The sequence below is a fragment of the Petaurus breviceps genome, unplaced genomic scaffold (assembly GCF_028583685.1).
Source record: "Petaurus breviceps papuanus isolate PSGF00001 unplaced genomic scaffold, PetGlider_PUasm1.0 84, whole genome shotgun sequence".
NCBI classification, from domain to species: Eukaryota; Metazoa; Chordata; class Mammalia; order Diprotodontia; family Petauridae; genus Petaurus; species Petaurus breviceps.
The window spans coordinates 11639846-11656745 of record NW_027186645.1 but is presented as its reverse complement, the minus strand read 5'-3'; the positions used below and the strand labels follow the sequence as shown (position 1 = coordinate 11656745).

Below are 16900 nucleotides of genomic sequence, written 5' to 3'. Positions count from 1 at the left end.
ATATCAAAGGTATCTAGATTTGTTTTGTATATACTTTTAAAACTGTCCAACTATTTCTAAACTTACAAAACCCTATATAACCATAGTTATTCACTGTTGTACTACTTTAAATTTGTGTATGTGCGTATGGTATGTACATACACAATGCACATGGTTTCAAATTTCTCATACAAAGAACAGTAAACTAGCCCACAGTACTTCAATCTTCATATTCCCATAGAAAAAAATTCTGACACAGTTAATTTGAATTTTTTTTTGGTAGACAAAACACCTACCTGCAATATCTTGCTGTAGGCATTTTACCTTCAATTTTTTTTAAAAGAAAGAAAAATAGTTTCCATAATTGATTGGGGTTTATATTTATTTCTTCCCACTGTACATTTTGGCATTAAGAAACTTGTTTTTATTTCTAGTTTTATCAAAGAAATAAAACTGAAACTTTGTTGATAGATAAGCACAGTAGAAATCCCATCAGTTACCTGTCTCGCCTTGCATTTAGAACTGAAGACTGTCCATTCACTATAGAATGATGAGTTATTGGTGGTGATGCTTTGGAAGTGGTGGAGGAGGTAGTAGAGGAGGAATTGTTAGTAGTGAGGTCTAGCCCTCCATGTTTAATGCCATTGTCTTCCATACTGTGAACTCCAGTCACTTCTTTCCATAACTGCTGAATCTCAGCAGGACTTAAGCCAGCTATAAAAAGAAGGAGAGCCCCACTAATATAACAAAATAAAATCATATAATGAGCTCAATATTATTAATGGATTAATGTCAACAGTAAAGGTGATGCTTAATTCCCTGTTCAGTCAATAGGTTTAAAAATCATTTTACCCCATCAGTACACAGTAAATCTAATTGCTTTTCTCTTATTCTCAGTATTTTTTGTTGAAGACCATCAATTTTAAGATAGTTAAGATCATTTTTATAGCATGACTAAGGGTCAAAAAGAAGGAAGTTTGGTTCAGAAAGTAATTATTAAATATTCATAAAAGATTTTGATTATTGTCAGTAATACTGGAATTTCAAAAAGAGAGAACTTGAATGGATTCCATAATCAGAAATGAAAAGGGAAAGAAAAATGGAGATCACAATTATAACCCAGGCATTTTTTTTTTCTTTTCAGATTAAAATACACACACACCCACACACAGAATCAATTCTATTTCTACTATGCAGAGACTGAAGAGGAGGTCTGGCTATTATCTGGGTCTTTCTGTAATAGCAAAATAACTAAACTGTAAATTCTTAGTGCTCGTATTTGGGTTCAAGTATCCATCTGCATGGAATTATCAAGTAAAGTACACCTAATTTTTATATAGATTAAGACAAACTATTTTGCTACAAAGCTGGAATCAAGGGGAGCCCAACATTCCCTTCTTCCCAGGGTGGTCCCAGTCAGAACTGGCACTAAGAAGGACTCTTCTTTCCCTTCCCTGCTCCAAAAACCCTCACCCCTCAAACTTTCTGAACATGTTTTCTCCTTCTGGGTCAACTGACAATCATCCCCCCACTTGTCAGAGAGAAATCAGAATATCCTCTTCACTCCAACCTTGGATACATTCCCCATTTTCCAATGGTGGTGGAGCTACTCCTATGAGATATACATTTCTTGTATTTTAAGGACTCAAAGGCTCTCTTATCTATCCTACTGTGGTAAATCCAAGACCTCCAGGATATGCTATCCACCCTGCAGTGGACCTTCCCTACATGTGTCATTTTCCCTTGAATCCTTTAGAGCAAGGGCTATCCTTTTCTATTTACATCTTCGTTCTTTAGCATTGAACTTGGTATAAAGTAAGAGCATTATAAATGCTTCAAAATTATTTTTTCAATGAGTAATTCAGAAGTTTTGGTCAAATGATTTATGGAGGATTAAAATCAGGAAAAGGTTCATTCTATAAGTGATGAAATGAATACAAAGACAAAATTAATATATGGCTGTCTCTATATATAGGACATTAAACTATTCTAGCTATGACTTTTGGACCAACTGATCAGCAGAATCTACCTATCCTAATGCTGTATATATGATTGTTATATTGAAGGTTATCATTGAAATGGTTTTGTAACCTTGAATATAGATAGCATAATCTAAAACTTTCAAAGGACTGGAATTCCAGGTTTCCAAAGGTCTTAAAAAAAAAAAACCAAACCAATGAATTTCCACATGATCTTAGGGGGAAAAAACCCCACTTTATTATCAATGCTAAAAAAAAATTACAACTGAACGAAGACTGCAAAACAATGTGAAAATATGTATAATATTAACATTAGATGTGATTACTTATGCAGTATGTATATGATCTATGAAGAGGTAGATTGAGACAGTTATTCAGATAGTGCAGAAAATCAACTTTGATCTCACATCCAGCTAATATGCAGTAAAAGTTGTGTTTTGTTTGAATTATGTGACTATGATCTTGACTGCATGCTTTCCCCTTTCTGACTAATGCAAGCAACTGTAATCTAAGTGAAGAAATTTTAATATACTTAAAAAGGAAAATTGCATAATAAACCAAAATGTAAAATTCTCAAAACCTGAAACAATTTCTAATTATTACTGATGATTACTTTCTTAAATTTAAGAAATGGCAGAATAGTTATGAGAACAGTAGTAACTATTGGATTTCAGTGAAACATATTAATGTGGATAAACTAATAATCTGAGCAATGGCTCATGTGGATTTAGATATTCCAAGCATCTAACAGAGTGCTTTGCACATAGTGATTTTTTAAGAAATGCTTGTTGAATAAGTGAATGAATGAATTCTAAAGAAACTGACACAGCTTAATAGCCTGATAATAAGACACGGGTAAAAGGGTACTTGAGATCAAGTAACTCCTGTCTATGTAAACAGATATTTACTCTACTGTATCATCTTAATATCAGTCTTTCTGGTGCTGGAATTTTTTTACTCAAATTAGGAAGCTTCTGACACCACGTGTAGCACAGATAGATATACACACAAATATATGTATATATAATATTTATCTCAGTCATATTTTTATATATTCAGCTTCCCATAATCAACAGTACAATTAATTTCACATAGTTAATTAAACTATAATTAAAACTGACATACATTACTCACACCCACCTGGGTTCCAAGTATTGAAGTTATATGGCCATGAGGTACAAACAATCTAAGGACACTGTTTACTGAATAAGGTCAACAGCTGATAAATGATAAGTGGCAGTAATACAATTAACATGTACTAGACTTTTCATTATTTTCAATTTAAATTTATTGGGTAATAACTGCTCATGTCTTAGTTAAATTGTTCTAAGTCATTCTTAGGGACTATGCAAGTTACTAATGTTAATAAACTAAGGTCTTGTTCTGAAAATGGATGAAAAGCTTAGAGGTTTCTACTTACCTTTCAAAGGTAGTAGGTTTCTACTTTAAATTCTACTACAAATTAGTCTTGATTACTCCATGCTTTTCATAGGATGCTGCCAAAGTGCTATAAAGTGGTTCTCTCTATAGAATTTGATAAATGAATGACTGAATCAAACCTAATCTTGTTTAATAGTGGGTAGAAAGGCTTTCTCATATGTAGTAGGTAAAGGGAAGAGAAGACTATAAATGATCTCAGGAGATTATTTTGGTAATATTAGCAATAAAGCATTTTAACTTATTACCTAAATCTTCTGTTGAGATGGGATGTTTGTGGATAAAAATTTAAGGCAAAATGAACGTTTTTGACTGTTTGCTGAAATTAGTGAACATCACATGATTTTTATCAAAGAATCCACGATTGCATTTCATGAGTTTTCATTGAGTAGACACAGAAGGGTAAAAGGAACTACAGAATTAGTTTAACTCCTTTTTTTTTTTCAAGGACAGGGGTTTACCTAATCAATCCTAGAAAGATAACTTTTTTTAAAGTGTATATAGGGGTGGCTAGGTGGCGCAGTGAATAGAGCACCGGCCCTAGAGTTAGGAGAACCTGAGTTCAAATCCGGCCTCAGACACTTAACACAAAAACTAGCTGTGTGACCTCAGGCAAGTCACTTAACCCCAACTGCCCTGCCTTCCCCCCTCCAAAATGCAAAAAAACAAAAACAAAACCCAAATATGTAGAAAGCAAATATAAAAGTGTATATAGCAAGTGAGATTATTCAGTTTTATATATATATATATATATATATATATATATGAATCTATTTAGAATATAGATAACACTTAGTATTCTAAAATTTTTTGCTACAATTTACACATATTTCTTTGTATTCTTTTTTCAGTGAAGATTAGAAATGATTTAATTTTTATCACTATCCTTGATAGTTTTGATGACCACTTGAAGGGGTCTTCTTTGGCTTAAGTAATTTTTGATTTATTTGTCTATATTACCAGTATGATCAATTAAAGGTACTTTTTGTTTTCAAGAGCAGAATAACTCTAGGAGAATTACTCATTGATTCTTTCATGTAACAGTACAGATATAACCTAATATCACAGTATGTCATTAATTCAGATTCCACTAATTCAAATTTTAAATGATGATGATAATAACTGACGATTATATACTACTTTGGAGTTTACAAAGCACTTTACATACATTATCTCATCTGATAAGTTGATTCACACATGGTATATGTAATCACAGAATATTAGAAGTGGAAGAAACCTCAGACATTATCTAGTTCAACCCTTTCATTTTAGAGATGAGGAAACTGGGATCCAGAGAAGTTGAAATGATTCTCTGAAATAATTTCTTTCTTTAGAAGAATAATCTTATCTAAAATTGTTAGTTTTTTTAAACAAACAAGTAATTTTTTCCATTTATTTTCAGTTTCTGAGTCCAGTAATTATGTTTAATTACAAAACTTGGATTTCCTATACATAATAGAAAGCAAGTATATTATGAATCACAATGCTTTTTTATTAACTGTCCTTAATTTATCTGACCTCATAAGTTCTTTTGAATAAGTACCTTATTTGGAAATCATAAAACTGCTTCTTTAAATGTATGCCATGGCAGACTTGCTGCTGGATGCCATGGCCTTCATCCCATTCTTTTGAATTAGTGATATTTTTACTATATTATTTTAATCTTCTGCATATAAGCACATTCTGTATTTATATTAAGTTTGAGAACCACTAACCCTATGCCCTACTCTATTTATATACCTCTGGAGAGTATGTGAGAGGTATTATCCAACCAATACAGTATTCAAAAATTTTCTTTATGTTTATTTGTCAACACATGCTAGGTGAAAACATTATCATGTACATACCTACAAGTCTGCTCTATCTACATCTGATAAATCAAGTCATTTAATAAAAAAAATTATTTTTCCTTTAAAAAGAGAGTAGAAAGAACATAGGAATCAAGAGACCTGTCTAAGACTTGCCCCTGACTATTTTTTTCATTCTAGGTGAGATGCTTCTTTGGGCTTTAGTTTATTTATTAAATAAGGCTGTTAAACTAGATTATTTTCAAGAGCCTCTTCTGGGGGGTAACATTTTTTAAGTTTATGAAATGGAAGGTCTTTTTTCCTTATAATGACTAGTGTATTCAATAGAATAGAAATTTTATTTATTAAGATGAAATTTCATTTTCAATAATACATACACATATACAGAGTGCCATTATCTGATCTGATTTCAAAAGCCTATTACATAGTTTAAAGAATTCGTGTTAGCTTTTTCTCATACTTCTCGCTAACAGGTTTGGGCAATGCATATTCTGACCATGTCAAGCTAATAATCACTTAAAAAGCAGAAAATTAAGAAAATATTCTGTGTATTATTTCTTTCTGATCTCTTTAATTTATATTTATCAATCCTTTCACTCTTTAGATTATCACCATAGCTTTCATATAGTATTTTAAAAAATACTCTAAAACTCCCAAAACATGTATGTGTACATCTGTACACATGCACACACATGGGCTTTGCATGTATGAATATGCATATATGTGTGTGCACATACATACATACATACTTGTGCATGTATAAGTTAATCACAACATAGGAATATGCCTGTGCCTCAATGAGAATTATAATCTACACAGAGGGTATATGCAGAGTGAAGTAAAGAACTTTAGATTCTTTGGTAGCAGGAGGCAGTGTGGGGTAGTGGACATAGGTATGGTCTTGGATTTGGGAAAACATGAGTTTAAGTCCTGCTTCTGACACACCTATTGCAAGGGTGACCATAAATTGCTTCAGTCGGGCTAAGACTGTAAGTTCCAGAGAAGATGCTGATCTGTATTAGTGGAAAAAATTTGCACACGGTGAGTTCTCTCTAGGCAAGGAGTCACATAGGCTCATGAGAAGATCTTGATCTTGTATTGGTTTGTGGGAAGGCTGAAGGATGCTGTGGCTCTCAGTGTTATTATGGCTTCTGAATATCTTTGGTACTATGATAGAATAGGCTTACTGGTTTTCGGATTCAGTTTTCTGGTGTCTAAATAAATGTTTCGGTTCTATCCTCTATCTGGAGAGTTTGGTATATTTTGCATTCAAATGTCACGTGATACTTATAGTCATGGTCCTATCCATAAAAAAATTTTTTTCAACAAAACAAAAATTTACAACAGAAAAATAATGCATTGATCCATCATTCTACAAAGCTTTAGAGTGTGTGTGCTATATGTACATATACAGAACATACAAACAACATAACTGAGTAATCAGCATGACAGTGAACTTAAGTTTTTTAGTATAGAAATGAAAAGTTCTCCTATAAGATAGTATCACCTTCAAATGTTTAAAGTCATAATGAAAAATCATAACTGAGTATGGATACTTGTGTTGTAATATGACAATTATCAATTAACCAATCAAAATAATTTATTAAAAATTAATTAATTCTCTACTTTATGTTCAGGCAAAACAAAGTAAGGAATTAAAAATGCACAGAAAATGCTAAATTACTTAGATAATTGAGGGAAAAGTGGTCTTTTGTTTGTGCACATATGATTCAGGAATAATCTAATTTCTCTACTATATATGTGTATGTGTTGAGGGAGGGGAGAGGGTAGAAAGAGAGGGAGGGAGGGATAAAGAGGTAGAGAGAGAGAGAGAGAGAGAGAGATAATGTGTCCATTTTTTTTAAAGTAGCAATAAGAATAAAGGCTGATTATTCTTCTTTGTAATCCCAGGCTGGTGGTCTACCAGTTATAATACAGATTTCATATTTAAAGACACAAATCCCATGTTTTTATGCTGTATTTATGTAAAACTAGCAGTCAGAAGAGCAGCAAAATGTTTCAATTAGCCTAGTTCATTATAGCTAATATTTCCGAGGAAACCTGAACTACATTTCTTTTCTCTGAGTTACATGGTGCACCTGGTATTAAGAAAGTTCATGGTGAAAGAAGTCATCAAAGTTTTTTGGTCTTTCCTATTTGATCATTAAGGACAAAAGATATTAATCTAGCACAGGTAAAATATATCAATTATTTCATCTTGTCTTATTCAAAATGTAAGATTTTCTGTGACTACCCAGGGCTTGTTTTTTGAATTCAGCACTTTTATCACACTTTCCACCCTCATGAATTTCATAACTCTTAGTATTTAGTGGAAATGAGGAAAAATGGGGAGGTAAAATCAGTTTTATTGTAATTACAGAGATGAACTAAGACCAAGAGTAAGTCATAAGTTAACTGCATTCTCATTTTACAAGAATACAACAAAGCTAGAAGGGTCCTCAGAAATCATCTTTATCATTCTTATTGAACAGATAAGGGAACTAAAGCCCATAGAGGGCAAGGGACTTATTGAAGATCACATAGGCAGTAAATGGAAGAGCTAGGCTTTCAGTCCAGTGCTATTTCTATGACACCATGCTGCTTTCCTAAGCAGTTCAAAGTTTTCCAAACTTAATTACAAATATATACAAATACAATCATCTGGATAATGAAGGCAAAAAAAAATCTGCCTTAGTATAGTTACTGGGTCTATACATCTGTCTTAGAGACATGTCACAGCATAGTAAGATCATTAGTTTTAAAACTGGAAGAGAACTTTCATCTAGCCCAGTCTCACCATGTGAAAGGCCTTGAGAGGTTCAACAACTTATTTAAGATGACAGAAGTAGTAAATGAATAAACTAGGATTTGAAGGTCCTTGCTTAAATGCAGAGCCAGTATTCTTTCAAAGATACTTTAGCATCACTGTACCAGCTATCCTGAGCATTGGTCCTTTTCTTTCCTTGGATCCTCCTCTTTTCCTAAATTAGAATTTAAAAAAAAATCTCACCTCTTTTGGTTGTTCTTATATTCCTCACCAGCCTCAGTTTATTCTGAGCTTTACATGTACTTTTTAATAGCCCAAGCTGAAAGTAGGATATATACCCTTTGACAAATCAGCTGGTAGACTGGAGGATTGTAGAGTGAGTGAAGTCCTGTGTTGTTCCTTAGGGTGATAGTTAGGCTCTACTTAGCAGGAGGTGCCTATGACATGACTCTTCTAGGTATGTGGATAGTTTTCAGATGTAAAGCAGTTAAAACTGTCTGACAAGAGGTTTAAATAAGAGGAAATACAAGCCCATTTCCCCTCCTGCCTTCTATTGGAGTTGCCCTTCATACAACTGTTTTGGCTTCAGGCAAGTTACCTAGAGGGTCCAGTCTGACCCTTGAAAACCTGAACAGGCATATGCAGACATTTTTACAGAAGCAGTGTTCTGGGGCATTCAAGTCACCAAACCTTTATTAAGCAATTACTATGTGTAAAGTTCTATGTTAGATTCAGTAAATGCAAAGACCAAAACAGAACAATCTCTGTCTTCAAGGAACTACATAAGTTTTGGTTCTTTTTCCTGAATAATTACTTTAATTGCTTTAGGCTACCATTTTGTTTTGGCTACTTGGATTTAGTCTCTGGTGTTCTCTGTTTAAATCAGAAAGAGTTCCAAGATGTTAAACAGATTTATTATGTAAAGCATGTTGGGACTATATATTGGACATTAAATGTAGAGAGGGAGAAGAATATTTTATGTATATATAATATAATATAATATAATATAATATAATATAATATAATATAATATAATATAATATAATATAATATAATATAATATAATATAATATAATATAATATAATATATATATTTTTAATGCTAACACACTGGATTCTAATGTAAAAATCAAGTTTAAGTTTCTCAAAATAAGAATCTAAAAATTTTTCTAAAGCTAAGTGGTTAAGAATAACAACTTTATGTAAATTAAAATAATTCATGTTTATCTAGCATTTTGGAGTTTAGTTGTATTATGGTAACAGAAACACAAAAATAAAGGTAACAGTGAATGATATATAGCTTAAAAATGGTCATACTGGGCAAAATGTATGCCTAAAAATAACTTGGAATCTCAACAAGACTAAAAAAATAAGGTAGCATTTCTTTGCAGTTTAAAAGGGAATTTTAGTTTGAAGATTAAGCATTTGTTATTGCTTTTTTTTCGAGCAGTTGTACTCTATGGATTCTATTGGTTCACTTATGTTAAATGTTCTGGGGATGAACTGATTAAATTAGTTCTTGATATAATTCTTCAGTGTAAATCAATCATGCTTGAATTATGTTGTTCTTAGAAATCATTTTCCATCCATAAGACCAGTAACTATGTAATTTAATAACTAACAAAACTCTTATAAACAGTTTTCCCCAGTAGAATCACTATGTAAAATTTCCCAACCTCAAACTAAAAACTGGTATCCTCAAAACATTAATGATAATAGTTTAATAACAAAAGCGAAGTCTTAAGGGTCAAAGAGATATGATAGTAAGGTAGAAAGTATAGGATTAGAAAAGAGATGGTTACATGTATGTACCTTGTGGCAGAGACTGGACAGGAAGAGCAGACTGGCCAGGTGGGATGGAAATGAGTCCCTGACGCTGGAGATTCAGCAGATGTTGCTGCTGCTGGAGCTGCTGCATCTGGAGGAGCTGTTGCTGGAAGACAAGCTGTTGTGCTGCCAACTGCTGCTGCTGCTGCTGCTGGAAAACACACACACACACACAACGCACACACGTACACACACAACACACCACAATGAAGAACAGAAAACAGAGTTGGCAAAGATGGGTCTACTACCCTCCTACTTTCATTCTCCTGGTGAGTTACTGTATCATTATCTGATTGGTCAGAACTCAGTAGAGTACAGTAAGTGGCCCTAGTTTTGGAAGTGCCCTGTCTTCTAAGGACTTTATTGAGGTGGTATCCCAAGATGTGCTTGGCAATATGAGTCTGGAACCTGGGTCAAGAGAAAGTTGATAACATATCTTCAAAAAAAAATTATTTTACAGCAGTTCATGGCAGATGATAACAGATTTATCTCTGCTAAAAGTGCGGGTAGGCAGCCTGTGGCAATTTCAATGGCAACCTAGTTTTTCCAATTGAAAAAGTGTAGTCTGCATGGTCAATGAATGTGGTCTCTGGTGGTCTATTAGTAAACTGGGATGCAGCCTTCGTTTTCACTGGCCTGTTGGCTCTCTTTTTTCTGTTGTTGGAATATATTAAAGCCAGAATTATGTTCAAAGAAAAAAAAAGGTGCCCTCATTATAACGAAGAGTAGAACTTCCAATTTTGTGAGGCATTACAAGACAAACCAGAGCTCTTTGGACTCAGGAGGGTAGGAGAAGGCAGTCACACTTCAGAGAGAGACAAGCTGCTGTGGAAGACCTTTCCTTTTTAGTTTGGGGAAAAGAGAAACTTGTGATGCACTCACTGGAAAACAGACTGCATAATGGAGCAAGTCATGTGGATTGCCCAAAGCCTCCCGAGAAATAAGGGAGCGATTTCTATTCCATCGTGACGGCTGTCTGAAATTCTATTCACAAATCCAAACAGAAACAAAGCCTCAGGAGGTCAGAGCTGTTTCCTGTACGTTTGCATAATGGGCAGCTTGAAGACAACTTCGAAGATACCTGCTGATCAATTTAACTACTTCAACATGTTTTGTTTGTATTATGTTTATATTTGATGCAGTTTGCTGACAAGTGCGAGCGAGGCCTGAGAAGCCGGCTTGTCAGTTTGATTTATGAGCACATCAAACTGTAACTTTCTACTCGCCACTCCAAACCTACAGTAGCAGTTCATTAATCAGGGGCCTATGACTTTGAAATCTGTGCTCAACCAGTTTTCTTCACCCCCCTCCCCACAACAATAGGCTAAATTTGCATGCTCTCTGAGCTGCACCACAGAGAAAAATAAGGTTCCCTCACCACCCTAGATTCTTGGTGAATACAAGATAATCAGTCCACCACACAGCTTGCTCTTTGTACACTGTGATTCATTAGTGAACATTAGACAACAGCAGCACTGGATTGTAACTCTCAAGTCCCATGCTACAAAAAAGGAAAAGCGTGAGAGTTCTACTGTCACTGCTATTAAGCTCAGTAAAAATATATAATAATCATCTTTGACAGCAAGAGCCTTGTTTTGGAAGATCTAAGCTTATTCTTCTCTCTCAACGCCCCTCCTCAACCCTGAACTACTTTATGTATGTGTGTATATATTTATGTATACACATACAAACATATCAATGACATAACCAGATCTTACCTCTTTTGCTTGCTTTCCGGGATGCTGCTGCTGCTGTTGCTGTTGCTGCTGCTGTTGCTGCTGCTGCTGTTGCTGTTGCTGCTGCTGCTGCTGTTGCTGTTGCTGCTGCTGCTGCTGTTGCTGCTGCTGCTGCAAAAGCTGAAGATGTAACTGTTCTTGCTGTTTCTTGTAAAACTCTTGTAGTTGTTGCTGAATAAACCATTTTGACTTTAATAAATAAAGGCAAAAGTTTCATGTATTATCAGTCTCCTAAACTCATCTAGGCTGGCATATGGTAGAGGTGCCATTAAGATTCACCGCATAACAGAAATATGCACTGGATTTGAAGAGGTAAATCTACATATATTTGCCTTGTCTCCCCCTCCCCGGCCCCCAACCAAGGCAGATCTGAAACTTTCTAATCAAGAATCTAAAATATCCTAAACATAAGGGTATAGATAATGTGTATTCTAATTGGAACATAGGAGAGCCAAATTACTTTGGCTTACTTAATTATACCTTAAGTATTTACATAATAAAAACTATTTCCTATACTATTTACATTAGATCAAAATTTAGTAAGGCACAACAAAACCACCTTATTCTTACTGGGGGGAAAAAACCTCAACCCTGATGAATCTCTCATATTACACAGCAGGATTCCATACTTAACACTAAAGGGTAGGTTCCCTATGATGATCAAGATGCTAGATAGTAAAGTGTTAAAATATACAAAAATCCAGTTTCTCTAACACAATTGATTATGCAATAGAATATCCAATTGAAATTATATTCCATACTATGCCTGGTTAGTGACTGCATCTTTATTAGGGAAGAAAAAAAAAAGCAAGTTTTATGGTTTCTTGGCTTAGCTACAAGACTTTGTGCTCTGGAAGGAAGACTTCTCATTTTAAAGCTCTGTGCACATTTTTGAGGGAAGGAAAATACAGGGAATTATCTTCCCTTCATTGTAAAAAGCTGGTCAATTCAAATTTCATAACTGCATTCCACTTCTGTGACTAAAGGGAGTGCTAAAGTGTTATGAATTTTAAAGCAACAATTATCTACAAGACTATTTACACTTTCTTTGGCAAGTCTACACATCAAACGTGCCTAAGCACTTGAAAATTTAAATATTGATTTGCTCCACGTACAAAAATATACCTGCCTGTGCTGTTATCCTGCATTTTAATGGATCAAAGACTGTAAGCAAACTAAGTTTTCCTCACTTCCATAATTAAAATAAGACATTTCTTTCCTAAATGTTGTACAATTATGTCTTTCAAAGGTAAAGCATGTACTGATGGATTGTCAAAAATACACACATACCATCACCAGCACTTGTGAAAATGCCCTGGGCCATACTAATACTCCAAAGCAGGTAACCCACATTACCTGCTGCAACATGACTGCTTGCTGCTGCTGAAGAAGTGCTTGGAGCTGCTGGGGAGACAGTACTTGCTGCTGGAGAATCTGCTGCATTTGCTGAGGGGTGATCACCTGGGGAGTCATCATGGCCACTGACACAGGCACCTGCACAGAGAGGAAGAGGAAAAGAGAGAGAGGGAGAGAGATCACGATCAAATGCACTTCTGCTGACCTGCCTTGCTTTTATACATCGTCTTTTGATTTTGTACCAATGATGGATCATCATTTTAATATCATATTTATTACTAATAAAGTTCCAGTTTCAGAAAGAATCTGTTATTTTAAGACCACAGGACTGTGGCTCTCGATTTCCAGAGGCATCAGATTTCATCAGACTCAAGCTTTATGTTTCACTTCTCTTATGTATTACTGTTAGAGATTTGAACATTGGTTAGTATAAATGTGTATTTAAAAATAAATGATCACATGGTAGGGCTCGCAACACTTCATAATCAATCATCTTATCAAGTGTCATAATGTTATAAATGGAAAACCTATTGAGACTATTTCAGAAGATACGATAGAAATAAATATGAAAGATTAAATACTTTGAAATGAGATATGCTTTACATAGACAATAGCTGCCTAAGCTATGAAAAACATGTGTATGTTACTTCAGTTTTTCTAAGTAATGCATAACAGCCACCCTGTTTACAGCTACTTATTTGTCTAATTCTGTACCAGGGAAATAACCATACAGCTATCATCAGAGAAACAAGGAGATGTAACCCCCAGGATTCTGGCCTTTCTAGGTGTATTCTGGGTTTTCATCTTATCCTAACTTAAACCATGAAATATAAAATCTTCAGATGAACCAATGTAAAGTTTGTCCATAAAAAAAAATTATTCACAAAAGCTCCTTGACAGAAATTAGTGTCTTTATAAAGTAGGGAGAGAAAAAGGAAGGGTAAAGCAGAGAGGAGAAAGAAAGCCAAGAGAAATACTGAGTAAGACAGGGCAGGAGTAAAAGACAAGGAAAAAGAGTGAGCAGAGAGATAAAGAAACAGAGGAGGTGGAGGGAGTGGAGAAAGGGAGGATGAGAGTGCAGGGACAAAACCTCACTCAAGAGCCTGAGCTATGTGCTCAGTTTGCCTGCAGATGCAATGCTTGTACTAACTAGTTCATAATCAAGTAGTTTGCCAGCCTGCCAGGTTTGTAATTTTTGAACAAGCAGTTTCTTTTTTTAGGAAAAAACCCTCACTTTTATTGTAAATAAAAACAACTTAATATAAAAGTTCTTGAGCTTCGTGCTTCTTTGTAAACGGAAAGGGATTATTAATAGCTGTGACTCATAATTTATTTTAATAGTAATTCTTATCCAGTTCAGACTTATACAGTCTGATACTTTTTACTCTAAAGAATGGAAATATGAATAACAAAAAAAAGAAAGTTTTGGGGAGCAAAAGAATAAAGGCTCAGTGTGCACAACTTTCTCTTTACTCAAAAGTCCTAAGATCTCAATTTCTAGTTCCAGTTTTCCCATCTAACATTGACATCTTAAAATGCTGATTAATTATATGTGTTTAACATGAATAAAAAGAATTAGAATATAACTGAATAGAGGTCATTTGCTTTTCAAAATTACTTCTATATCCTGCAGAATAGGCTGACATGCAAGGTGGATTATACTATTTGAATTATCTAACAAAGCATTTTGAAATTCATGCTATGAAAATAACTGACAAAGATGAAAACAATATTTCACTTACAATTCGTTGCTTAGTGGTACTTAAGTGTTTTGTTCTTTAAAAAATGAAGTACTTGTTTACAGGATTGTTTATTCTCAGACAACTAAATAGCAGGGTTAGAATAAACCAGCTTAGAAAAGTTTTTCTCTCTATAAACATGGCTTTACTTTCCACACTCATTTCACTTCATGCTGTCTCCAAACAGCAATGAATCAAACGGAAATGAAGGGGCAGGGAAATACAGACATGTTAAACTTTAAAGAGGCTGCCAATCCATTTCTATACCTCCTATAAAGTCTACCATGTGATGAACAGCTTGCCACACTTTTAACACCTTACACAGCCCTTGTCACCTTTCCTTTAATATACTTCAGTAGATGAGAGGTGCTCACTTGCTTAATTATCTCTATGATTACAAGTAAAAATATCTTATGGATAACAAATGTGCTTTTGGATGAATGTTTTATAAACATAAATCTGTCATAATATACCACTTGCTCATAGGCTCATTATAATTTGTGCATATGATGTAGTATAAAGCTTGGTGATAATAGGTTAAGATGCTGGAAAATTTGGTTAGTTTTCTACCATTTTTCTTTCTTTAAACTTCTCTACTCTTGTATTATTGGACCTTTTCTCAAACAGATTATTTGCTTAACTTTTAAAAATAATTTGCCTCCCATTTTCTACTTTCAAATTTCAAGGCAAAGATAATCGCCATCATTACCATCATAAAATAGAATTTACTAAGTGCTCTCCATTCTTGGTTCTGCGGTCTGATAAACAAAGTAAATGTTAAGCAGACAGTCCCTGTCCTCTAGGTGCTTTCTATCTAAAACTACTGTTAAGATAGAAGGAAGAAGAAAAACAACTTACTATAACATAGCTCCATAAGACACAATAGGAAAAGCATAAATATAATTAAACTGAAAGACACAAATTTAACTTTGAGATTTTTTTTCTATTATAAATGTTACATTTTCAATTCACATAAGATATAGTAAAAAACATTTTGAGGTCCCCTCAATAGTTTGAATTTTCTTCAGCAGCACTATATATTTCCTGTATTAAAAAAATTCACATTGATTTCCATTATAAGATTATTCTACTTAATGTGATCTAGGAGAATGTATTTCTGTAAGTACAAAGCTATTCCACTTTTAGAGAGTGCAAAATTCACTTCTTTTCCTGTTTTGTGTTGTGCGCTATATCATCACAATGCAAAGAAATTCACAGATAGATGTAATCAGGCATTAAACAAAAGCAGACATGCAAATAATGCCACATTTACATCTAGCAATATCAAACTTGAAAATGTTAGCAAATATTCTAATATGCTTATAGCAATTTAAACGGATATGATTTCCGTTATATTTCACTAAGATAGGACAACTAAAATTTAGAGAATGATAGTGTAATATAACACAAAATACTTTCCTAGTTTTAGTCTGAGTATTTGTAATGTACCCAACAGCTACCATATGGCATTCAATTCAGTTCAGTTCAATTTACAAATAGAAAGTCAGTGAACAGGCCCAACACTGGGGATAGAATGGACCCCTCCATCCAAAAAAGGACCACCTATGCTTGGGAGAGTGTCAGGTGCATCAACAACTAAAATGATGAGTATGTGCCCCTGACTCTTCCAGGAGATTACAGTCTGCTAAGAAACATAGGACAAGTGTAGAAGCAACTAGAAGGCAAATAATACAACAGGTATGAGGGAAAGTTCTAGAAAGTGTCATGGGAAATTTGAAGGGGTCATTTTGAGCATCAGCATATTTGTGCCTGGCAAACAGTAATGGCTTAATAAATGCTACTTGACTTTGGCTGGTATATAGGTAAACACATCTAGAAAGTAGACTCAGTATAACAGTGGATCATGTTCTCTATCAATGGAAATCATAAAGGGATGAGAAAGGAAAGTAGCCACCTTACTTCACTAAATAGCCACTTTCCCATCACTTGGCATTTCCACTACTAATGTGATGCAGCTCCCTTTAGCAAAGCAGTAGGGAATGTGAGAGGTGGGAGAAGGTAGGAGGATTTCCCAAACTAAACCAGTTTTGGTTTATTAAGACTATTAAAGAATGTTGTTAATAACAAACACAATTGGTATTCATGGAATGCTGGGTATATAATCCTAGGAGGTTTTTTTTTTAAACAGGATAAGAAAACTTTCTGAAACTCAGTATAAATAATTATGCAAAGCAACTGATAATAAGTAAGGACTACCTTATACTGAGATTGTCAATTTTGTTTGTCAAATCTGTTTATGTTAAACAGAAAC

General features: G+C 34.2%; 1 protein-coding gene across 9 annotated transcripts in view; it reads right to left on the bottom strand.

The window, feature by feature from the left end:
- FOXP2 (forkhead box P2) overlaps nucleotides 1-16900 on the bottom strand; it is a 700229-nt gene that overhangs the window by 55732 nt on the left and 627597 nt on the right. For 6 of the 9 annotated variants that reach the window (XM_069107053.1, XM_069107052.1, XM_069107055.1 and 3 more), the window contains 4 exons: nucleotides 12890-13027; nucleotides 11516-11722; nucleotides 9783-9948; nucleotides 480-693 (listed from right to left, as the gene is read on the bottom strand). In XM_069107053.1, the coding sequence (XP_068963154.1) occupies nucleotides 480-693; nucleotides 9783-9948; nucleotides 11516-11722; nucleotides 12890-13027 (725 nt within the window). The remainder of the gene's footprint in view (nucleotides 1-479; nucleotides 694-9782; nucleotides 9949-11515; nucleotides 11723-12889; nucleotides 13028-16900) is intronic. The other 3 variants (XM_069107058.1, XM_069107059.1, XM_069107060.1) reach the window with 3 other exon arrangements.